The 25134-nt window shown below is 40.3% G+C and overlaps 1 protein-coding gene across 2 annotated transcripts in view; it reads left to right on the top strand.

Annotated features, from left to right (window-relative positions):
- Nucleotides 1-626: 626 nt before the first annotated feature.
- The window catches only part of RET (ret proto-oncogene), a 90679-nt gene continuing 66171 nt past the window's right edge, over nucleotides 627-25134 (top strand). Inside the window, exons 1-2 of one of the 2 annotated variants that reach the window (XM_061380019.1) lie at nucleotides 627-645; nucleotides 1213-1569. In XM_061380019.1, the coding sequence (XP_061236003.1) occupies nucleotides 1518-1569 (52 nt within the window). In that variant the 5' untranslated portion in view covers nucleotides 627-645; nucleotides 1213-1517. Of the gene's footprint in view, nucleotides 646-1087; nucleotides 1570-25134 lie in introns of those variants that run through there. The other variant, XM_061380017.1, reaches the window with a different exon arrangement.

Genomic DNA, 25134 nt, shown 5'->3' with positions numbered 1-25134 from the left:
CAAAGTGGGAAGTCTGGGAAGGGTGAGAGTTGTACGTGGGATCTCTGCCCGAATCCTGACGCCCAAATCTCTAGAGCGGAGCGGCTGTGGAGAGGCAGCATCAGCTGTGGGGAGAAGGAGGGGGCAGACAATATTTCCCCGGCAGGCTGACGATGACCTGGGAGGAGAGGTGAAGGGAAAGGGGCAGGGGTTTCCTTCAGCCGGGAGCTCAGCGTGCCCCTGCGGGCAGGCGGCAGGGGGGGCCGCTGCTCGGCGCTGGGGAGCGCAGAGCCTGTGCGGGCGCGGTGGGCGTTGCGGAGCTGCACCCGTCCCGCCCCGTCCCATCTGGGGGCTGCCCGGTGGAGTCCGGGAGCGGTGGCGAGGCGAGGGGCGGTCGCTGGCGCTGCGGCGGGGATTTCCCGGCAGAGACAGGTCCGGCAGCGGCGCGTCCAGCGCTCTGGGCGATGTTTGTTAGCGGCGGCTTTTTCGGACTGCGCTTGCCGGCGAGCCCGGCCTGCTGTTAAAGCGTATTTTGTATTTGACTTGGCTGCATTATTATTTTTATTATTATTATTAATTTTTCCCCTCCCCCGCTTGTGGTTTAAAAGTGGCGCTCGGCCGTTAAGCGGGATGCTCGCATTCCGCGTTACTTTGGTTGCCTGCCAGGTAGAGCTCATCTCTTACAGCATCTTCCTGCCATCAAGCAAAAATTGTCTCTTCTCCCAAGGATTAATTATTCAACACGTTTAATGTGTTTGGGGCGGGGAGGCGGCCACTAGGAAGCATCCTGGTGCCGCAGCGCCTGTCCCTGCTTTGTCTCGCACCTGGTGTGTTTGCGCGGCTCGCCTGTCTTCCTTCTCCCCCGGCCTCCCAGCCCTCGCTCCCCGCTCCCCCCTGCGGAGCTGGGGACCGGCGCACCGGACTCCGCACCTTGCCCGCGGGGATGCTCGGGGCGGGGCCGCAGCCGCGCCCCCTCCGCTCCCTCGGCGGCGGCTCCGCGGGCGGGCGGGCTGTGGGGGGGAGGTCGGGGGGCTGCCCGCCGGGCGGGGCGGCAAGTGCGGGGCGGCCCCGAGCGGCCCAGGGAGCGCAGCCCGGCGGCCTCGTCCGGGTGCGGAGGAGGGGCTGGGGGCTGGCCCGAGCCGGGCGGTGCCGCCGCCCGGGCAGCGCGGGGGGCTCGGCTGCAGGCGAGGCGCGGAGAGGGGCTTCGCCTGTGACTTCGGCTTCTCCCCGCAGAGCCCGGGAGGCGCCAGCACTGCTGAGGGGACAAGGGCGCATTTTCCCGGCCGGTGGCAGCGGGTCGGGACCCAGGAGGGCCGACGGAAGGAGCCGGCGGAGAGGCATTCCGAAGAGGCACCCCGGCGCGGTCCGTCCCGTCCCTGCCTGGCTCTGCGCGTCCCACCGCGGCCGCTGCTGCCGCCCCGGGCCATGGGCCGGCCCGACTGAGAGCCCGCTGAGAGCGGTCCGCAGCCTGTCCGGTGCAGCCCGGAGCGCCGGCCGCCGAGGCGGGGCCGCGCCGCGGGAGTCCTGTCGCAGGGAAGATGCCCTCCGCGGGGCGGACGGCGGGCTTCCTCCTCGTCCTCCTCTGCGGGGGTAAGTACCGCTGAGCCGGCCCTGCGGGAGGCTTTGGGGCTTAGGTGACCGATGCCACCGGCCGCCGGGGCTCCGAAAAATCTTACCCAAAATACAAACACGGTATAAATAACCCTAATACTTTCTCTTTGGTTTTTAATCTTCAAGGCTAAGTTAGAACATATGTGAGTTTACTTTAAATTTATGATGTGAAGGAGAAGAATATTCAAGTGTATTCCTATTTTAAGTTTCTAAAATATTATGCCTTCTCTGCTGCCCCCCTCCCAGCGCTTTTTGTATCATCAAAGTAAATGGGGTTTGGATTGATAAATGAAAATGACCAAAATATGAAAAGTTATTGGATACTAACTTAGATGATGCTATCCCACAGATGTTAAGTTACTAAAGCAAACAGAAAATCCATTATATCTCTTTTTCTTCCATATGGCTTTGTTTGCCAATACATTTCTGATGTTTACATGAACAAATCAAAGTTGCATGCTACAGAATGCAGTATAACCTTGCACAACAAATACGCATTTGCGAAAACACAAACCCCAAACCACCTCAGTAGTTCACTAATTGGTACAACAGAGAGTAAAGGGCAGTATTAATTCTGTAGTTGTGATTCTCCATAAAATATGCATCTTGGTCTTTCTCGTTATTGTTTCAAATTCATTGTTTTAAGTTCACACCATCTTAAACTACTTTCTGTAACTAGCAGAGATTACTAAGCCTCTTTATTTCACTTTTTCCTTTGTATGCTAAAATGCTTCAGGTTGCCTTTATTCCTTCTCTTCCTAGCATGTTGTTAAGGCCTGACCTTCATAAAACCTCAGTGGTACCCAAGCATTGGATGTGTGGGACATACTATGTCTAAACTTACTTAAAAAATAGAATGGATTTTATCCCAAGTCATTTCACTGTCAGGAAGAATTAGCTATACTTGTATTGGTAATGGATGATCTATCCTGCCTACTTTGCTTTTATCTTTGACAAAGCCATTTTCTTAAATGTTTTTGGCAGAATTAGGAGAAATGTAATTTACCTAAGTTGTTCAGTTTGAGGGGTATGTTTTCATTAGTGAAAATGATTCATATGCATTTGCCTTGAAAACGATTTCCGCTTAAGGTGGACAGATGAACTTCTATTCATGCTGTGATGCCCGAGAATATTGTATGCACTGAACTAGCTGGTGCTTGGAACTGCCGAGCTGCTCTTATACATTTGTTTGCTTGTTTTTTTCATTGTTTCCCTCTCAGTTGGACTGTCGTTTGATTTTACGTTTAGCTGCATAACTTTAGATGAATTTCGCTCTGTAAGTCACGGGCAGGAAAGGGAGTTGTCTTTGTGTTCTCCCCGCTCCAGATAGATATCTAAGCCTTTTTTTCTGTAAGTATCAGACCTAAGCAGATGCAAATCAGTTTAAAAGACTCTTTATTATTAAATGTGATTGTAAGTTGTTAACTCTTGGATTTGTCCATACCTTGGAGGAATATTATAGGAGTTTTGATTTATTTGAGTAGAATAGATTCTCAGCTAGACTTTCTTTTTCTTAATACTGCTTGCCTATAACTGCAAATATTAATTTTGTCTACGTGCTCAGCTTTGACTGGTGAGGTTTAATGCTTGATTCCCCTTAATTTTCACTAAAACTATGGGGAAGAAAAGTTGTATACATTTAGGATCACACTTTACAGTAATTGTATTCATAGTTATTTCAAGAAGTCTAGCATATTAGCAATGTCGTATGGGTGTCTGTTGCTGGAGAAGCACTGTTTCACATTGTTGAAGTGTGTGACACTAATTCCTATTTATCTAATAAAAGCTGAGTTGACAACGGGGATTAAGATGAGTTGTTATATCTTGGAGGTATCAGCAAAATCCCTGCATGCTTGGGAATTCCAGTTCAGAAGCAGAGCTACTTTATGTGTGATGCTGCAGTCGCCTGGCAGGAGGAGGAGGAACACAGTGAAACTTCAGTAGGCTCCATCCTAGGGGAGAGCCAGAGATTCATTAATGGTAACTCTGTTGTGCTTTTGCCAGGTGTTGTGAAGGAATCTCTCTTAGCTGGGCAAGACCTTGTAATAGAGGATTCCTACCCAAAGTGAACATGCAGTGATGCCCTTGCACTCCTCTCCTATTGGTACATCTTGGGCTTATCTAACCCGGCGGGTTTTGGAAAGCTTAAAACTGCAATAGTTCTTAAAACTGCTGTGTTTGTGCTCACAACTAACCCAAAGGATTTCTCTAACTTGGAACAGGATTGCGTTTTACCAAGAGAGCTGGATTAATCAGTCTTGTGAGCATGCTGTTAGTTGAAAGGATTAGATATGGTTCTTTTGTATTGGTGGGCTTCAAAAAGCACACTGGACCATTTGTTCTGAAACAGAAAGGTTACAGCCTGCTGCTTTTGCACCATAAGCTACATGTGAGTCTCCTACATGCACTGGTATTAATGTGCAGCAGCCTAGGAATAGAGGAAATGAAAGGAATGTTTCTTCTCAAATTAAGACTTCCGTCATCAGTATCAATTCAAAGAAAACCAGGTTTTTATTCTGGAGTGTGCACATGTATTTTTCAGAAGTTTTGCATCTTGTCAGTTGTACGCTTCAGGGTGTTTACTCGCAGGTTGCACTGCATGACTGTTTGGCATTGGAGTTTTGATTCATTTCTGAAAGCCCATTGATATAAGAGAAAGACCTTGTTAAGTGTAGAAAAAAAGTGCCTGTGGGAAAGACTTGGTAGGATTGTCTTGTCTGCAAAGTAATTTTTATTATTAAAGGGAATGCTTTTGGAGAGCTAATCTATCCTCAGTGGATAAAATGAAGTTTGAAGTGTTACACTATGCATATGTTGTAAAATTGGAAGGGAAACCTGCATCTACATTGAAATAATCGAGATGCTACTTCAACAAATGTGCTTTTGAATACAGATTACTCAAACTTTTTTATTGATTATGATATGAAACTACTCATGAACATATTCTGATACTCATTTAAGCACTGTTTGGGATCAATTCTCATACTGCTAGGGTTACTGTTAATATTTTATTTCGACTGGTTACGATTTGCAAGAACTCCTGGCTCAATTTAAGCATCCAGATCAAGGACAGACTTTAGAAACCAACTGTGCAAATATTGACATTCTTCTCCCCAAAGTTTAGCTATTTTGTGTAATATTTGTATTTCATAATAGAAAACGGATGTTTTCCCTAGGAAAGGACACCTAAGTGATTCTTAAAACAAAACCAAACCAAAAACAAACCCCCAAACCCCTGCAAACAAACAAAAATCCAAACCAAAACAAAAAAGGATTGCCTGTGCAATCTTTAAATAAATAAAACAGTGCTTATCAGATCAACTGGTGGAGCACAGACCACTGCCTTGAGTCTTGGACCGTGTTAAAGACAGAAATAAATTTGTGTGCCTGTCATTTTGGCAGTGATCTGATCAGACAATATGTGATTCTGATTCTACTTTGTTTGCCTCGACTGTAGGGCAAGCACAAAATCTGTGGGGGAACGTGAGAGGCATTTCCTTAGATCTTGCATGTCTTATTTGGACAAGGTCTAAGAGCTATGAGTAAATTTCAAACCTCACTGTTCTTTTTGGTAGAATAAAAGTGTTATTTATGACACTTCGGTTGTTTTCTACTTTTTTTTTTCTCTGCCCAGAGGTTCAGCATCTTATGTGCTGGCTCTTCTCCAGGCACCTCACAGCCTGCTGGTGGTGCCAGTGCTTCCTCTCACTCCTGTCACCTGCTTCCGTCTGCATGGACCATGAAACTGCTGCCTCACCCACGCAGGACTGACTGCGGGGTTCATCCCAGCACTCCTGCTCACTTCTAGGGAAGGTGCCTGGGTTCCTGTAGCCTTCTAGGCTGAGCCTGTCTCCTCACTTTACTCCTATTCCCAGGTCCTTCACCTTCCAGTTCCTCCACAAATGAAATTTGTCACTGAAGTTCACAACCTGCTGCATTCATCATTTCACAAAAATCACTGTACCGTTTTGGGCTTTTTAACTAATTCTAATAGGATCCATATTTGTGTATGTTTAATTTCCTTCTCATTGCTGTACTGTCTGTCACTCAGGTACCTGTATTTGCCTGTCTGCCTGTCTTCTCAGGGTGTGTGTGCCAGGTCACTGTGCAGTATTGGCTTGATTAGTTCCGCCAGTCAGTTTGCTGGCGTCTTGGTTTTTGGCTTCATTCATGGGTTTTGTTGCTATCATAAAGCCAGTACAAAGGAAATTAATATGAACATTACAAAACCCCAGCATTTTAATGCTAAAACCTTTGTTCTTTAGGCTGTGATTAACAGAACAGATTTCTTGTAGTATTAACAGAAGCAGTCAGTTTGTATGACAGCACTGGTTCAGCACCTAAATACAAGATGCACATTGAGTAGCATGCCCACGTTCAGTTTTCTATCTGCATGTCATAGTACACGTTTTTTGTTTTTCTTTTCCTAAGGCCACAGATACAAGGGGTGAGAAAATATGTATTTTGTCAATCTCAGTTTCTCCCGCACTTTGGCCCCTGGCAGGAGGGAAAGGATTCATTTGTGTGTTGCTGTACGCACATTCTTGGCACTGCTGCTGAGGCTGGTAGCAAGGCGAGTACTAATCCTAGTCTTTTTTGGATTTGAATGGAGGTAACTGAGGGAAGTTAAATAGTAGCTCTCTCCTCAGTACCTTGTTTAGCAACTGTACTGATTTGTGCATACTGCATATTTAAAAGGGACAGCCAGCAAACAAGAATTCATAGCTTCCCCTCCTCCTGGACTGCTCTTTCCCCTATAGTGCAAATATACTAGCAAACACAAATATACCACGGGTTGGAAAAAATCCATGCTGCTCAGAGATCTAGAGAGCTTTTTTGTGTAAAGGTCACTTAGAGTCCTTCTGCGGTGAGGAGGGGGTTTGCTTTATTCATAAGTCAGCATCCTTCAGCTTTCCGGCAGAACCAAAAGTGGTGCCAGCTGGTGACTGACTGGAATTGTCTCTTGGTTTTGTAATGTAACAAATTGCTAGGCACTGCTTATTGGGTGCTGGCATTTGTAAGGTTGCGAAACTTACTTGAACACAGATGGTGATCCCTGCATGACAAAGGTGTATGTTAAGAGCGTGCTTCTTCAAGATTGAGGCATGTTCATGGTGCCGAATCTGTTCTTCGCTCTTGCTTTCTACTTTGGTTTGATTTTACAGAAGCACACCTTAAAATTCACCAAATTATTTAGAAGAAACTTTGGAATTGCTTTTTCTGCAGATGTTTGGGTTTATTTTTTTTGTTTTTGTTTTTGTTTTTTTTTTTAACACGTTTTGGTGAGCAGACAACTAAAGCATGGCAAGGATAAATAAAGCAATTACTGTTAGGAGAAGGATAGATTTGAGGTTTGCATATTAGATTGGATTGGTTAGATCAGGATTCAAGTTCAGTTAACAGCTGTGCTATAGATTTGCTTGTTGTCTCACACTCTCAGTTTTCTGTAAAATAGCACCGTCACTAACATTCTCCTTTGCATGCCACATGCACTGTTGATTGCCCATCACATAACCCCATATTGGGGCATAATGGAGGTGACACAAAGCAGGGAAAATACACTGGAAAACACTTTCCAGAATTTCTAGAGTGGTGATCCATCAGTAAAAAAAAAAAAACAGTATCAGAGAAGTAGTAGGTTGTTACAGAATAAAATCTGTTCAGAAGCTTTATCTCTACAATGGAATCTTTTCTTTCATCAGTGAGATTCATTGGCCACTTCCACAATGGTTTTGGTGAAGGCTTTTGACAGGTTTTCATATAGATAAGATTCTTGTTAATAAGTTTATGGAGAAAGTTTGTGTTAATAAAACAGTGAGTCAGCTGAGGTGTGAACAGCCAGATGGATTTTGCTCCTTTTGGAGCTCACCTTTTTTTCTAAAGAATTACCTACAGCCATCTTATTTCTTAAGGTGTATTGTCTCTTTGCCCCACATAAGGAGGACACAAAACTGGTTTTCTTAAAGATTGCTTCATAAAAACAGCTCTATAGTTTAAGATTTCTGGATCTTGAAATGGGACCATAAACATACCTTGTGCATTTTTACCTGAAAGAGAGGTTCTGTAAATCTTCCGAGATGAAGATGATCATCAGCACTTTAGAGCTTAAGGGAAAATTAGAGCCATCACAGTCAAAACAAGGAATTGGAAACTTTAAGGGGATAATAGTGCCAAAAATGTTGTTTGACTGAATTGCTTCAGATATTTGGCTAATTAAATCAGGTGACTGTAAAAAGAAAATGGATATATTACTCCTAATGGCTGTCTAATGGCTTTTCAGTGTATGCATTTAGAAAACTAATTAAACATTATATTTAACTGATATAACAAAGTTGCTTGTGTTGCTGTAATGGGTGGGTTTTTTTAGTGTCCATTATGGCTTTCTTCTAAATGACATAAACTTCAATCTCAGATAATAAAATGAAATCAAGATTTTTTTCCTTATTCAGAGACACCAAGTTTTCTTACATTGACAGTTCCTTCATGTGCAAAATGGCAAAACTCGTGTGGGCATCAGTAGACCAGAATGTCACATAACTCTGAAGCCCCTTGAAGACTAGTTTTGTTACTGAATTTGAGGAGGTATCCAGTAGTCCTATCAGTGCCATTCCATAGCTGACTTGGAGTTGTACCTTAAATCTCCCAGTGGCTTAAAGACACAGAGACATTTCTCTGGTTTTGTAAAGAGTAGGTAAATAGTTGTGAGTAGTTCTTTACCACACCATTCCTGCATCAATATTTGAGGCTTTCAGATTGGTCCCTTTGACTCTTTTAAAAAGAATACTTCTACACTGATTTGTTTCTGGAGTTTTTTGCCTTTGTTGGTAAGGTGGCCTTCCATGTTCTGTTACCTAAAAGTAGACGTTGAGAAGTTATTTCTGTGCAAATAGAAATGAAGATGTAAGAAATATGAATGGTTTACAAAACGTTGGTGAGATTTGATTTGATTTGATTCTTTAGGTTATCTTCTCCTCCTCCTACCACTGTGTTCCTCAGAAATTACCTGTGAGGTTGTAAGTACCTCTTTGTGTTGCTCCTGTGTGTTTGGGAAGAAGATAAGGATGACCAGTGTTCCCACTGTTTTGCATAGTGGGGGTGAGGGGAGAAAGAATTTGGATTTAATATGAATAAAACAGAACAGAAAACTGAAGAGAAACTATGGCTTACTGAAATACAGTTCGTAACAGTCATCTATGGCTTTAAACATCTGATTTTTTTTGAAATATATATATTAAATCAATTATGTCCATTTGGAATACCCAGTATAGAACGATTAATATGTACATTTATGACAATCATCTCAAAGTAGGAGAGGGTTTGAAATGTGCATGTACTCAAGTGCTGCAATAAGGGTTTCTTTTGCACAGAATAAAACCAGACACTGGCAAGTTGTATGAAAATGTTTCTAAGTTATATTGACATTGCTTTGTGGAAGACTGTAAGACAAAAGGGTGCTGTTCGTGAAATCTAAGTAACAGCGATAGGAAAGGAGAGGATTCAAAACTCTCACTGGGAGAAGGCTTAAAGTTTTATTTTACTAGGAAAAGAAGTAGTTTATTTTCCAGGGGAAAAAAAATATTAAAAATTCAAATTGGGATAGGGCAATGAGAGTAGATTTGGGAAAAGGGCATTGACTGTTTTGATACCATCCTATGGAATTGCAGTGTGATAACTGGGAAGTTCTGACAGGACCTTTGGGGAAAGTATCCAATGCTCATTATTAACAACAACAAAGTGCTTCATTGGCACTGCCGGTATGAAGAACATCATTTTGTAAAACACTTTAACAGAGCCTTCACACATCTCTGAAGTACTTGTGTGTATGCTTAGGTTTAACCCATATCAACAAAGCATTTTAGTCTGGGACTGCTGAATAAAAGCCCCATAAATAATTGCACAGAATCCCCTAAAGTTAAAACTGTGGCAGTATATTCAGGTGCCAGATTTCTTTGCTACCCTTTGATGTAAAATTCCCTGTCCTGTCATGTACCTAGGCTAACAATTGTCATGAAATGCAGGTCTTGCTCTTGTGCGAGAAACACCTTACAAGTGTAAGATCTCAGACTTCTGCTGCCTGCAGAACACAAATGACCCTGGTAGTTTGGAAGCAGCTTATGTTATTACTCAGGAGTATAGGTGAGGCTAGCTTGCACTGAGCTCTGTGTTGTCTTACAGTACCTAGGCTAGTGTGTTTAGAGCAAATTTGGTTATTTTGGGGCTACCTTTTCATCTTAGAGTTAGACACGGTGCTCCTGTCTGGTTTCTCAGTGTGACTAAGATAAACATTTCAGATACTTCTCACTGACAGCATGGACAAAGTCCTATGTGTGTGTATATGTGCATTTATTTATTTAGATAGTTTTACTGAGTAGCCTTCTTAAGAGTCTAACTACTCTGAGTTCGACCAGGTAAGATCTGCCTTTAAATCTTTCTGTAGGCCTGTTGTTTCCTTGAACTGTATGCATATGACAACGGTTTCTGGTGCTTCACTGCCTTGGATCACTTGTGCTGCTTTTGAACTGTGAGTTACTGTGGGGTACTTTGTATTTTGATAGTCAAAGTGTCTGTGGAAAGAAATACAGAAACAAATGTAAAGAAATTATGACTGCCTGTTACTGCTTTTGAGCACTTCGGGATAGAGGTTTCTCTAGTTGAACCTGTGGATGTTGTTGAAATAAAAAGGACCGAGGAAAATGATTTCTCTGGAGTGGCTCATCACAATCCCAGCTATGAAACAAAAAAGTGATGAGAGTGTTTAAATTCTGAGTTTGAACATCAGGTTTTAAAGTGATGAGGGGGAAACAGTATGGCTGCAATATAAATTTTATTGCACATTTCAATTGAGTATTGCTGACATCCTCCAAATGAGAAAGCATTTTAAACCGTTTTATTGCTTTGATAAACTTTTGCTTTTGTGAAGGTCAGAAGAGTTGTCCTAAATTGCTTTGCTAAGGATGTTTTGGATACTAAGAGTTTATAACGTACATTTTCCATGTCTTATTGTATCTTAAAACAAGACAGAGAAAACAACCCAAGCATTTAAAACCTTTTCTGTAAATTCAACAGGCAGCATCATCTTAAGACACTGTGACAGATCACACATATCTCCTCTACAAAAATCAGAAACATTTATAAATTATTTTTTCTTGTAATATTCAAGCATTTAAGGGAGCCTGTTACTGCTGGGGGAAGGGTCTTTATTTAACTCTTTCTATTCTTAAACTTTAATAAAATTTAAAATTAAAATTGGACCAAAAGTTTCAGGGTGGTAAATGGCTAAAGAAAACAGGTAAGAGTAGAAAGACCAAGGTTTTACTTTTTGCCTTTCCCCCCCCCCCCTTTTAAAAAAAATCTGTCTGCCACAGACATTATTGTTATTTGTATTTTCATAATGTTTCCAATACTTTATTAAAGCTTTATCTCCTGGTGTCATGCCGTTAGGTGGGAATCTTCCCCTTTATTGAAAAGCTTCTGTCCTTTGTTTTCTACACAGGAAATCTCAGCATCACAGCCTAGGCATCCTAAGTAACTGAATATCAGAAAGCAAATTAGAAGAATCTATGCAAGACTACTTTAGCCTCTCAGAGTCTGTGTGTCCACAACATGACTTCTAGGAGACAGTAAGGAAGAGGCATGTTATTTAAGTATTTATGTTGGTAATCACAAACTCAGCTTAGCTTGAATATAGTAGTGCCAGTGTAATAAGGAGACTGGTGACAAGGACTTATTTTAGAAAATGTTCTGTTGCTAAAAAAAAATCCCTCTGCCAATATTTTTCTTTTTTTTTCTTTCTTTTTTTTTTTCTTTTTCTTCTTCCTGGTGATGGTGATGATAATGTCAGAATTACCACATGGAGTCACGCTAAAACTCCATCTGGCTCAGTAGCCTATTTCTTGATGATGACTGGCACTATCCAGTTTTGAAGGGTGCATTTTGGCCTCATACTTCTTGGAATGTGATGGATAGTAACAAGAAGTTTAGGAAGTGATGTTTTTGAAGAAAAATAGAAACAATCAGTAATATTTAGTGACAAAAATGAGAACAGAGAAAGCAGTTAAATTTTTTCAGTTCATGCAGAAGATTGTAAGGATGGATGTAATGCTGAAAAAGGGCTAATGGTTGAAACAAGACATGGGGGTTATAGCAAGTAAAATTCAGGAAGTGTTTTGGTAGCAGGCAGCCACAGGAATCAGTTGTCTGCATTCACTGGAGGATTTTTGTTACTGTGAGCATCTTAAGAACAGGTGAGACAGCAATGTATTGATGTGGTAATGTGTAACAGGTCCTACCTTCGGTGAGTTATATGACCTCTGCTGGTAACTTCATCTTACAGTTTTATGCTTAAGGTATAAGAAATAGAACCAGTGCAGCCTTAACTTTGATGAAGTTAATGCCTGGTGTTTGATAAATCAGGACTCTAAGAGATCACGATAACTTGAGTTTGTGGTCAATGGGATTTGAGAGTCAATATAAAAATACTTATATTCTTAATCGTTAACAGCTGAATATACAGGAGCTAGATGCCTTTGATGTCAAGACAAGTTTCTGGAGTTTCTGGTTTCCAGAATATCCTCAGGGATGTATTTGATCTGTGGTGGTCTTTGTATTTTTGAAAATCAAGTTCTAATACCATGCTCAGTGTTCTGAAATCACAGGCAATGAGTTGGGGACCTCACGTTGGCACTGAACATTACCAGTTAGGGCCTTGAAAAAGCTGGTATGTGTATGGACTAACCCAGTCACCCAGAAGAATAGAGAGAATTCTGTTTTCTTCAGGCAGAGAAGGAAATGCATTAGAGTGATATTTGTTGAGTGTTGAAGTAGACACAGGATCTGAAAATGCATTTTCTTAAGAGTTAAACTGGATTTATGCTTTGGTAGGCAGGTCTTGTTAAATGAGATTTTAATGACAGCAGAAAGACCATGGAAAAAAAAAAAAAAAAACCAGTGCTGGGATTATAACACTATTGTCAATAGTTTCCACCCTGAATCCTAAATTCAAATTACCAGGACTGCTTATCTGTCTTTGACTTCTGCTGCTGAGAACTCTCCTCTAGTTTTCCCCTTTATCAATGCAGTGCTTTGCTAGATTTTATTCTTTGAAGAACTACAGCTTGTGTTTTTTCCATTCTTGGTTCTGTTTCACTGCAATAATGCATTCATTGTATTTCACATCATTTTCAAATAAAGAAGTGTTTATGTTTAAATGTGCTTAATTTTAAAAGGGGTTTGGGACATAAGCTACTTAACTGCTGTTGGTTGCCAGTACTGGTCTCATTGAAGGAACTGATAAGGTGTTTTACAAAATAAAACTATGGGGAAATATGATGCAATCCTATAATGTTATCCTATTTCTCATTCTGAGATTTTTGTTCACCTTGTATGTGCCAGCATAGTATAACAATAGGTTGTATCCCATTCTGAATGCAAGAGAGAGACAGGAAAGCACTTTGAAGAAAAGAGATTATTATTCCTCCTATCCAAGGACTGAATTCAATCCTAGTTAGTCTTGATTTAAAGGCGAATTGTTACCTTGTCACCTTTTCTGGCATCTGGACAGAAATCCACAAATGTGTGTAACTTCCGTTGAAAATGAAATTGCACTGGGCTATGTGATTACCTTTCCAAATGTCCTGATAAAGAGTGCAGGCGCTGTCACAGCACCTATGATTTTTTTAGACATGTGATTTTGTATAGTGTTTTTTCCCCCACCTCTAGCTTTTGAATAGTTTGTAAATACCATCAGTCTCACAATTGAATTAAAACCTTGAGGCTTAATTCTTTTTTCATTAATTAAAAAGATAGGAAGAAACATTATTGTCACAGAGTTGACTTGGAGAAATTGCGGAACACCTCATCTTTCTCTTTTTACAAGGCACCCTCTTTTAGCAACTTTAATTATGACTGCCATTAGCTATCACTAGGTAATAGATGCAGATAGAATGCTTTGGGTTGGAAAGGACCTTGGGGATCATCTAGTTCTAGCCCACCTGCCACAGGCAGGGACACCTTCCACTGTATCAGGTTGCTTAAAGCCCCATCCAGCCTGGCCCTATATCGTGGAGCATATTGCCTAAACTGTTAACAGTGCTGAACTTTTTTGTGCAGAGAGCTGCTAGTACCTTTTTAGAAGCCTATATATCGTTAGGGTAGACCAGAACCCCAAAATGTACCCTTGCTTAGAAAGAATGAGCTTAAAAAATGTCAGTGAGAGAAGAAATTAAGAATATAAAAAAAAATCCATAGTAAATTAATTCAGGTCCTACACTCCAGCTTTTGTGCCTGTCTTATTTGCTTGGGGAAATTCTGGCAAAGTTGGTGTTAAAATATATTTCTTTTCTGTTGCTAATGCCATATCTACTTAATGAGGGAAAACTGACCAAGTGTATGGGTAAAATGAGGAAGCTGCCAATGCAGAAAGTACTGTCAAAAGCAGTATGGGCAAGATTTTCATATTATGGTTCGCTAGTGCATTTAATGGGGTCATAGTCTTTTCTAGCTGCTCTTAATGAAGATTGGTTTTCCCCCTGGATTTCAGGTAACCTGTAGACTGTAAAATAATTAAAACAAGAATGAAATTTACACTATTATTAATAGTGTGGGTATTGTGGTTTTTTTGTTTGTTTGTTTTTTTGTTGTTGTTTGGGGTTTTTTTGTAGGTTTTTTGTGTTTTTTTGTTTTTTTTTTAAGGATGCTGTAGTTGCTTCTGGAGAACAGCACATTGAGACAGGTTTCAGTTCCTTTCAACATGGTAACTTCTCCCAACATCAAGTAATGAATGAAAGCCAAATTTGATGGCAACTTCCAGAGTTTGAAAATTACTTTGGAATAAAAGCTGTAAAAGGGAGAGGGATTGCTCCCTTTATCTCAATGAGACGTTAACCCTGTAGTCTTCAAAAGTCATTTAAATGTAGTCATTGGCAAGGCTACATTTTTGTTTGTTGCCTTTGTTGATCGTTTTAGTAGAGCTGTCCAGATAAACAAGTTAATGGCGGTGGATTGCTGTGGGAAACAAATGGCCACTGATGAGCATCATGATCACTGCCAGAGTTAGGTGAATATTTAACAGGTCTTCAAGCCCTTGGCAAAGACCTTCCAGCAATGTTACCAGTGGACTAAGACACAGAGATTTGGCAGTGGCTGTTTTAAATATCTATGGTTATATTTCAATAATAAGATATTGTATTGTGATATATGAAGTGAGAGGTTGCAGACTGACATAAAATGAGAAATTAAATAGGCCACATGGACTGTTTTGCTGATTTTTATCTCGCTGAATAATGTTAATGTTATTTTGAAAATACTGGAGGAGGACCAGGTGCGTTTAAGTTGCTTAGCATTTGCAGGAGTCTGGATTTCTCATTATAAAATTGAATATACTGGTCAAGTACACAGATAAATATGTACAAGCTTATCTGGTTTTACTCTCTTGGGAGCAGTACTTCTGAAATTATGATTTAGTTCAATACATGATCCAGAGATGTTGATGGTCTTTCTCTCATGTTGGTGTTTCTGTATTGTACCTCCGGCCACTGCACATCCATGGCGAAATGTGTTCCGTTTTGATCACTGCTCCTGGTGATCTGTCAACCATAGTAAACATCCAGGATGCCATAATAAACAACTATTTTGGTAGTGCTTGTGATTAAAACCTTGATGATAAACATGCATATTGTTGTTAAAGAGAGGATGAGGATTGAGGGACGTAGAGCAGTATAAAATGCTGGGAATCTCTGTTACAGGTGGTGATTCTGTGTAACAACATTTTGTTAAACAATTTTGAATACACAGCTGGCTCTCCTTTTTTTTGGGAGACTAGGTTGGTTTTGTGTCAAAAAAGCCTTATGTGTACGTATTAAGAATAACTGGCTAGTCACAGAAAAAAGTTAACAAGCAAAAATCTCTCTCGTATGACTTGAGGGCATCTGCTGCTATTCTTAAGGTGTACAGAAAGGACTGTAGAGTGACTTTCTGAAACAATGGTCATTTTCCTTATAGCAGGCTTAAAAATATGTTTAAATTTAGAATCAAGCCTTCTTCCAAATACTACAGGTTTGTCTGGTCTGTCGGCAGCTGTCAGGTTTCTTGGTTTGTTTAAGTCTAAAATCTCTAAAGATTAATCGGCTTGATCTGTAAGGTAGGGATTTCGTCTTCATACACATAGGCCTGTCAGAGCTGGTCCAGGACAGTTCTGGGCACTGATGTCATACTTAATACATTATATTTTAGGGACGGTTGATTAACACCTCTTCCTGTCAGTAAAGCTGGATACATTTGTCAAGAGAGAAAGTGAGAAACTACCATTTCTCATCATCTTGTGGTATCTCCCTGCAGTTGTGATATTAAGCCCTGCTTCCCTCACACATGGTATGCAGAATGAATGGGGCTGTTTTAGTATGACTTCTGTTTTTATAGTTAACTGAGCTTTGAAACTGTCTCCTAAATCATCCTTGCCAATAGCATTAACTACCCCTTTGCTGGTAGTCAGAGATTATTCTACAGTAAGTTGAAGGGTAACTCATCTTCTTTTGTGATGACAGGAAACATGGAGGGATGTAAAAGATAATGGCTAATTCAAAGCAGATCACTCCACTCTGCTTCTGGAAATCCATCAACTCCATTCAAACACAGATCTGAAATTTTGCAACAAACTTTGAAAGCTCTTTCCCTTTCGCTGCTTCAGTAAATTGTTATCTGGGGGAGGATCATGCAGATGCCCTTGAATTATGATGCCTTTCATTATGAAGGGGTGAATTGCACATTGGCCTGGCATTCAGAAGCCTGAAGGATTCAACTACTGTCTTTCCTTCTCGTTTTTGCAGAAAGAAAGCCCTGGAAATACATCATTTAAATCTGTGCTCATGCAGGGATGAGTCACCCCAGCTGTACGGCTGGAGCAGGTAGTGAGGCAACAGGGGCAGGTGGAGCCATGGAACAGCAGGTGAATTGATCCTTGAGTAAACACCTGTGTTTGCTTTTTTGACATTTTCTTTTTAAAGACAGCTGTGGAAAAGGAACAAGAAAGTGGCATGTAATAATAGCTGTTTCAGAGAGGTAATGTTCTTAGAAACAAGCTATATCTATCTTTCTTCGTATGGCAGCTCCATCCATACATCCTTGTTCATCACCTAGGGTTGCTTCCGATATACAAAAGCTAGTTGGTTTGTTTGACAGCAAGGTTGTTGTTGCTCCTTCAGAGAGCTGTCATTAGCTCCTTCAGAGAAATAATGTTATTTACTGTGGGTGTGGGGCTGGGATCAAGAAAACAGTCTTCTTAAGTTCGCCTCAGTCTAGATCAACAGCATTACCCCTTGTGTTCTGCAGCAAGGCACCTTTCAAGACCTCAAGCAAAGCACATGAAAATTCAGCATCTGGCTGCTTGCTCATGGAGGAACTGGACAGTAAAAAGACTGAGATTGGAGAAACCCCCTCTTTAAATACCCCAGAAAACCTTAGAAAAATGCCGTGCCCAAGAAGAGTCTAAAGCCAGCCACCTGTTCTGAGAGGCTCTGTTTGAAGACGGGAGCAAAGACCAGATTCTGCTGTTACAGCTGCTCTTAATCTTTGACTATAGAAGTTAATTAGGCAGCATTTAGGTATGACAGTGACAAACACCATAAAAAATTATGAAGTAGATTGTTTTTGCTAGTCTATGATAATAATTACAACTCTTGATAGGTATCTTGATACGTACTGGGAAGTATTTTTAATTTCCTGAGAATAATGCAACTTAAGATATCTTTATGAGGATGTTTGATTTATTGGTGAACTCCTGGATCCATGTGTTGAAACTGTTAATGATTGTTATGTATCATTCCTACCGTGAGAAAGTGAGAAACATGGTAACTTGTATGCGTTAAAATGTGAACATACATTTTAACATAGAATCATAGAATAGTTAGGGTTGGAAAGGACCTTAAGATCATGAAGTTCCAACCACAATGCCATGGGCAGCGACATGCTATACATCTCTCTATATAAGCTCTATCCAAAGATAAATAAGGCAAATATTCCACAGTAATTGTAAAACAGAGTAGGAGTTGCCTTATTAAAGTGGTATTTCTTCCTGTGCTACCACATACAAAAGAGATTTATCGAAAATAGAGAAAAAAACTTTAATGAAATAAACAGATTTTCAGTGAAAACCATTATCACAATATAGCTACACTGTTTAACAAACACCTTATGGAAAACAATACAATATTCCATGAAGCTGCTTTTATTTTGTAGTATTTCTTTACAAATTAATTGACAGTGGGCTTGATAAAATTCATCTTGTTATGATAGATGTATTTCCATTACAAGTAAATTTTACTGAATGAATTAATTTGTTTGTTTCATGTATTCCTTGCAAAGTCAATATGTTACTTGAGAATACAGCCATTTGTTAATCCCAGTATGTTAAGTGATGGGGGGGGGGGGGGGAGTGAAGTAAATAAATGAAATAGAAGGAAATAAGGTAGCCATCCACCAAAAAGAGTTTAAGTTTTGCCCAAACATTATGGCAAACTCTGCTGCCTTCAGAGTGCTTGGATCAGTCCTTACAACTCACCCCCTTTAACAAAAATAAAAAATCCCTGAACGTTCTGAATATTTACATCCCCAGACTTACTATCCAATGTAAATCAGAGAAGGAAATTTTGTACAAAGTTGGCTGTTGTCTGAAAAGTTCATAGCTGTTTAATAAAAAAGTATTTGGTATATTTTTGTTGCAAGGATGTACTTGTTTTTTTTCCAGATAGTATGCTTGCATGAGTCTGACTTGTAGTACGGTTCAGGCGTTTTTTATTGGTAGCTCTCATGATTTATGGCTTGCCAAGTGACATTTTATTTTCTATTCAAGGTAGTACTGGCTCAGATTCTTCAGTTAATCAGTTTTATAAGTAAAACTGATGCACTGGCTATTTATAGAGCAATTTTTCAGGCCAAGGTCTTTTAGGTATTCAAATTACCAAAAACCATGTGGACAAACAGAACCTGGTACGTGCAGATACATATGAGTCAGAAAAGATTAAAGAAGGAGGCTGTAGCTGTAATGTCTAGACTAGCATTTGTAACTGCTTATACACTGCTAATATGTGTCCCTTTTTTTTCAAGCAGAAGTGTTCAGAGAGAGCTTAAGGTCTATTACAAATTTTCCCCTTGTGGTAGAGGTGAAATAACTTTGAATAGGATCAAGCTTTGTGGATTTCAGCTGCAAAACTCTCATTAAGTTCAGTTTCACCTTTTGTGTTGGTTTTGAGACCCTGCAGAATTTCATTTGGCACAGAGAGAGTTTGCTGAGGAAAGAGAGAGTTTGAGAAACCATGATTGCTATTACAGTCCTGTGGTGTGTAACCTGGCAGGACAGGTGTCTGTGCCCAAAGATGCTGTAGTTCGTATCCCTGTGTTTGTAATTAAATTTAATTTCTTAATAAAAACATAAAGCATGGTTTGGGGAAAACACTGCAGTGTCAGCTGATTAGTAGTGGAATGAAAATACATGCTCTTACTGGAAATCAAGTGCTTTCCTCTGATTTTAAAGAATACAATGATGAATGTGATGCTGCTAATGTGCATTTTTCACTCTTAGCCTTAGAAGTAGAGGAGTGCTTAAGGGCCACGTGAATACATACGTGTTGGAATGAATGTGTTTTTAAGGCCTGGTTGAACAGAGCCTTGGGTGACATGGTTTAGAGCGAGGTGTCCCTGCCCATGGCAGGGGGGTTGGAACTTGATGATCTTAAGGTCCTTTCCAGCCCTAACTATTCTATGATTCTGTGAAACCTAGTGTAGGTATCTGAAGGGATGTGCGTTCATACTTCGAAAAATAAAAAGAACTTGAATGAACAGATCATTGTGAGAGCATTTGCATATCAAAGATTATTTATATGGAAAAGAATAACCAACATGATCTCATGGGATTCTGGCTGCTGAGAGGACATCACACCGGCTTGTCAAGAAGTGCTTGACAGGCTGCAGAGGACAAACTGTCACATGAGGTGTTAGGAAAAATGGTTTCCTTGTCATTTCAGTTCTTGGCCAAATCTCTTCCATTTCTCCCTTTTTTTCCTTCTCCAATTTACGGCGATAGAGATCCAGTGTTGTAAAAGCTCTTTGTGGTCTGTGAATGGAAAAGTACTCTTAGTTCTAGGAGCTAAGTATTACAGTTTTCTTGTTTGCTATTTTCAAGCATTGTTGTAATTTTTTTAACCATTTCAATAGACAGCTTAGTGGAAAAACTTTTTTTCTCTTACAGAGGTAATTCTTATCAATTTCATCATATGAGACACTGCAACACTGTGGGAATGGTGGAAAAAGACAAATGCTGTTAATTCACTCTTTTGTTGGTTTAAGTAGGATTCTCTCTTGGGTATTTCTTCCATTTGGAAGAATCAGGCAGTATTTGTGCCTGTTGTAGTACAGTGTTTATTTAAAGGCAGAATTCCAAATACATTTGTTGGCTTTTCTCCTGAAACATGACTGTAACAGGGACATGGATACCTTAGAGAGCTAAATATCCTGCAGTCTGGTTTGCTACTGATGTGCATACATAATTTCCACTGACAGTAATGGGAGTTACATGTGTACAGAAAACAAAACAGACCCTTAAAAAAAATGTTGGTCAAGTAATAAAAGCTAGTCTAAAGAGAGTGTGGAAGCAGGGGGTGGAAAGGTGACTTTTTTTCTTTTTACTTGCTTTCTCTTTAACTTATCCTCACTCTACTAATGTTAGCTTAACATTATTTTTATGGATTCACTCCTGAGTTGTTACAGCGTAAAAGGCAAGATGAGATCCACGTGTAATAGGTAAGCAGAAGATATCTTATTAAAATACACTTGCTCTAAAGGAATGAGAGAGAAAACTAAAAAGGCTGGAAAAGGTTTTCCCTTCCCTGCTCCCAGAAGAATTACAAGAGCAGTTTTCCCATGTAGTGGTTGTACAGTAGAAGAGTCCGCCATGCTGATGTGCTGCTAAACGTCTTTTGCACAGCAGCAAATAGCAGTGAGCCCATAGTGGCAATGCTCTGTGTGTAGCTGCTCTCACAGCAGCGCTGGAAGGGGTGCCTAGAGCCCCTGTGCAGCTGAGTTACCCACACCAGCGCAGGTAGGCTAAAAGACACTGCATGTTCTCAGCCGTTGCAGTGCTCAAGGACTGGGCTTCCTGCCTTGCCGCAGACCAGGGCACTGCTCTGCCTGTGTATATTAGAAATGAAAACTTAAAGATTCTTTTCCACAAAACAAACTAGCAGACCTGCATCCCAGTGGCATTCAGCATCCAAAATGTAAAACTATCTATCCCAGTGTGTTTGTTGGGGATTTAACATTCTTAGCACCATATGTGTTATTTTGAACTCTGAAAACAAGAAACGTAACTGGTTTGGATGCTGTCAGGGTTTTCAGTGTCTTCCTTGAGCTTCAAATGAGAAAGGAGAAGCAAACTCCCATATAGTCAGATCTAGCAGTCTGTAGTCTATCCCCTAATTAAGTTCTCTGCAACCAGCATGATTTCATTGTTAATCAGTAGACATTTGTCCTCAGAAGAAACCAACCCAGAGGAGTGTAAGAAAGGCTAAAACTGTTGAGAAATCTAAATGTTACACAAAAGACATAAAGATCAAATTGTCTGTTTTCAAAATAGCTGAACATCATGGCATCTTAATAAAGGGAGCGCTAGAATATGTTCTCCCAATAAACCTCAGTAAAACCTCTAAAAATAACTACACAGATATATTCTAAGTTGATTAGCAGTAATTGAACTGACTTAATGTAGTTGGATGATGTCATGTATAATATTCCTCTAATTTCTGTAGACAAGCCATTTGAGGTCCTTTTGCAGCCAGCATAAACATCTTCATGTTGCTAAACTGAGCATTCAGGCTAAAGCAGCAGAGGACTGACATCTGAGTGTTTTATCTGGTTTCTTTGAGCTACTGTGTCTTGCCTGTTTAGCAGATTTGCAATGACAAATATCCTTGTTCTAGTGAAAATGTGGAAACTGTATAATTGTATAACAGTTTAGACCTGCTAGTTGTATAATAGTACTAGAATAATAAATGTGAAAGATGGAAAGGACCTTTGAAAGCATATGATTTCAAAGTTTCCCTGCAGTATGCATTTCCAGGGTTCTGTCCAACTAGGTTCAGGCTGCCCAAGCAATGGGGACTGTTCCACAGTCTAATTCATCTCAATAGAAGGAAGCTTGGAAAACTATTTTCCTAGGTTTGGGTCCTGGTTTTGCATCTGCTCTTACATTTCCTTGCATATCTGCTCTTGTATTTTTACAGCCTTTAAAAGCTTGTAATTGGTTACTGCACATGGTATCTTCTTTCAGATTTTTGCAGCTTGGATTATTGCTTTTGTGGAAATGGTTTTGTAGGGTTGTGCTGCGGGCTTTTGGGGTCTCGTGTTTGGTTGTGGAGGTTCTTTTGATGTTGTTTTTAATTTTGTTTAGATTTATTTTCTGAGGGCCAAGACATCCATAAATGATGTAAGTATCCAGAGTGTAGTACAGGGTGTCAGTATGGCTTCTACAGAAAGAAATTGCTGTGTCCTTGCTCTGAGGTTTTTCTATTTACTGACCTAGACTGCTTTAATATAGAAGTGCCTCTAAGTTTTTCTTCATCAAACTCTGTGTTACTGTCAGTTTCTTTCATCATGTCATGGGGTACTGGGGTATCAGCATTCTTGGGTGGTGTTTGATTGGGGCACTGGGATATCAATTACTGAATATTCATTTTGCTGACCTAATGGAGAAATTCAACTGCCCAAGATTTGCCCTGCTCTTTACCACATCTCAAGGTCAAGAGCAACACCTTGTGAGAAAAATTAATTTATTTCTGAAACCAAAGATTTTTTGTTTGGTTTTGTGTGGGGTTTTTTGTTCTTTTTTTTTGTTCCTTTTTTTTGTGTTCAGAATGGCTGCTCAGTGAGTGATTCGCTAAAGCAATGATGTGTAAATCCTGTCAGAAATTTGCACTAACCTCCTGAAACTGTTGAAGTTCCAAGGGCCCTGTTAGTTACAATCCTGCCCTTAATCTAAGAGGCCTGGCAAGGCCAGGGCTGTAGCTTCTGTTCTTGCATGATTAAATATCAACAGCTAATAACGTACTTAGTTAGCACTAGCTGATTTTTTTAAATGATATCTTATGAGGGGAGAACATATCCTGTGGATGAGGGGAAGAGTCATTAACTTCCTCTTCAATAATGACATTTAGGAGCAGGCTTCAACATGCCCATATTTTGCCCTTTTCCCTGTTAGCCTTTGAGGAGATTTCCTTTTTCTGTCATAACGTTGTTTTGCCAACTGTCCTGGATTGCCTGCCCATAGTGCTTAGCAGTTCAGTTTTCCCAGAGGGCTTGCAACATGTTTTTCTGGCTCCTGCTGGAGAATGGACCTAGGTGGCTGAATGTGAATGCTTTTTATAACCTCTGTTCTCTGTGCACTTAAGTGTCTTTTCTGACCTTTTGCAGAATCAGATGCATGTCTTACAGGTTTGAGAGTTGCTGGTGAAAGCTATTGTCTTCCTAGGAATGGGATACCAGTAAGATAAGGGCTGACAGATTTTGGAGTCTTTCTGTCTCTTAAAGACAAGTCTTAAGTGATTCAAATCAGGATTGAACCTACAGCATTTTCAGAGAGGCTGACAATGCCATTTTTATGTGCAACAGTGCACTCTATTCATCAAGGAAATGACTGCAGAAATGTGTACCCAGCTGTCTCCATATCAGAAACATCTATGCATAGCAGCTGCTGATGTTTGTGATGATCATTTCCCATCAGACCCTTCTTATTTTAGTGGATAAGCATCAAAAGAAGTAGTTGAAATCTTGGAACTCAAGGACACCTAAGAGCCAAAATCAAAACTATTTCAGTAACACCACTGTTGCATTGCCTTAATCCATTTTAAATTTAAGTCAACATTGGATGATGCTCCCTACACGACAGAACTGTGCAGTGTGCCCTGCAGTCCTTGTCCCTTGAGTATGCCCTGCTTAAAATCCTGGTCTTGGCTCACTTAGCCCAGAGGGCCTCTGGGGCTCCGCAGCACCCTGCAGACCCCAGGTTACTTCCAGGCGCTGCGTGGGAGCAGGGTGCTCGCATCTCCTCCAGCTGCTCAGGAGATGCCTGCGGCAGTCACTGTGAAGCGTGCCTTGGCCATTAGCAGATAGCATCTGAGGAAGGGCCTGCTCTAATGCTTTGATTTTTGGTTTTAATTTTTAAATCTTTGTATCCGCTTTCATAAAGAGACGTCTTGTTTTGGGTTTGTATTTTTGTAGGGTTTTGGTGGGGGTTTTTTTGGTTGGATTTTTGGTGTTGTTTTTTTTTTTTTAATTCCTTTTTGCATATTTTGCACAATTTTACAAGAATCACAGCTAAAGAAGAGATGATATCGTGGCCAGGGCTTTAATCTATTATTTATGAGACCTCAGTTAAATGAGGTGCCTGTGACAAAGCAGGGTGTGTGGTTTTGGTTAAGTCCCCTGGGTCCACTGGTATGCAGCGTATTAGGACTGTCAGTGCAAAGTGCTCTTAAAAGAACTTTGTATTTGGATCATAACCCCCCTTACTACTTCCAGCTCCTCTTTGCAAAGGAAGTTATATCCTTAAAGGCACAGGTTGTAGATGGATTAGGTCTGTACTGAAAACACATCTGTGTTAGAGACTTTACCTGATGGACATAGTTTTGTCAGCAGAATCCATTTAGATGTGGTCCTTAACCCTTCCGTACCCTAGTTCTCCAGGTGAAAATAGTGATAAGTTTCTTGACAACTCAAGAAGGAAGTGGGAATACATTAAAACATGGTAAAACCACTTAGCACAACAGTAATCAGGAGGGATTCTGTAATGAGGAGATACTGTTTCACTTTTATGTTTTAAGGGTTTGGGAGCACTGGTCCACACAGAAACCACACTGTGCAATTTGTTCATTATTCTATGAAAACCTTCTGTAAAGAAGAAACATATTGCATCCTGGAATAGCTTATAGCTGTTTCAGAACTTTGCATTCAAACTGTTATGTACTTTTCTGATGGGGCAAGTAAATATTTATCAACATAGTGTGAAAATGCTTTTTCTTGTCCTGAGTCAGATGTTGTGGAAAAAACATAAGATATGTGAAAAGGGATGAAAGAAATATGCTGGGGATTTAAGAACTTTGTTTACAGTACCAGACAAAATATGAATGTATAAACAAACATGACTACTTTTTTTGTTACTGTTCTTAAGTTATTAAACCATAGGCATACTCATCCAGTCAGCATGAAAAGTGTTGGGTCATTTTATGCTGTTCAGTTTTGGGCAGGAGGACACGTGGACTGAGAGATCTTGGACAGTGAGAACCTTTGTGGATGTTTTGGTGCTCAAAGTGGCAGAAACCTTATTTTTTCAGTAACCTTAAAGCTATCGTTCAATGAATGTTACTTCTTTGAGAACAAGTACTGAATGACTACTGAATACTTAAGTGGATTCTTGGGGCAGGAGTGACACTTAAGCTCAGATTTGCCTTTTTTTTCTAACTATCTGGCAATGTACACAACCAAAGGAAACTGAAATGATCTAGC

Source organism: Neopsephotus bourkii, unplaced genomic scaffold (assembly GCF_033783945.1).
Source record: "Neopsephotus bourkii isolate Nb327-2 ecotype Australia unplaced genomic scaffold, CSIRO-AGI_Nbou_v1 NB_1783, whole genome shotgun sequence".
NCBI lineage: Eukaryota > Metazoa > Chordata > Aves > Psittaciformes > Psittacidae > Neopsephotus > Neopsephotus bourkii.
The sequence above is the reverse complement of the archived record's forward strand: the minus strand, read 5'-3'. Positions and strand labels throughout refer to the sequence as shown.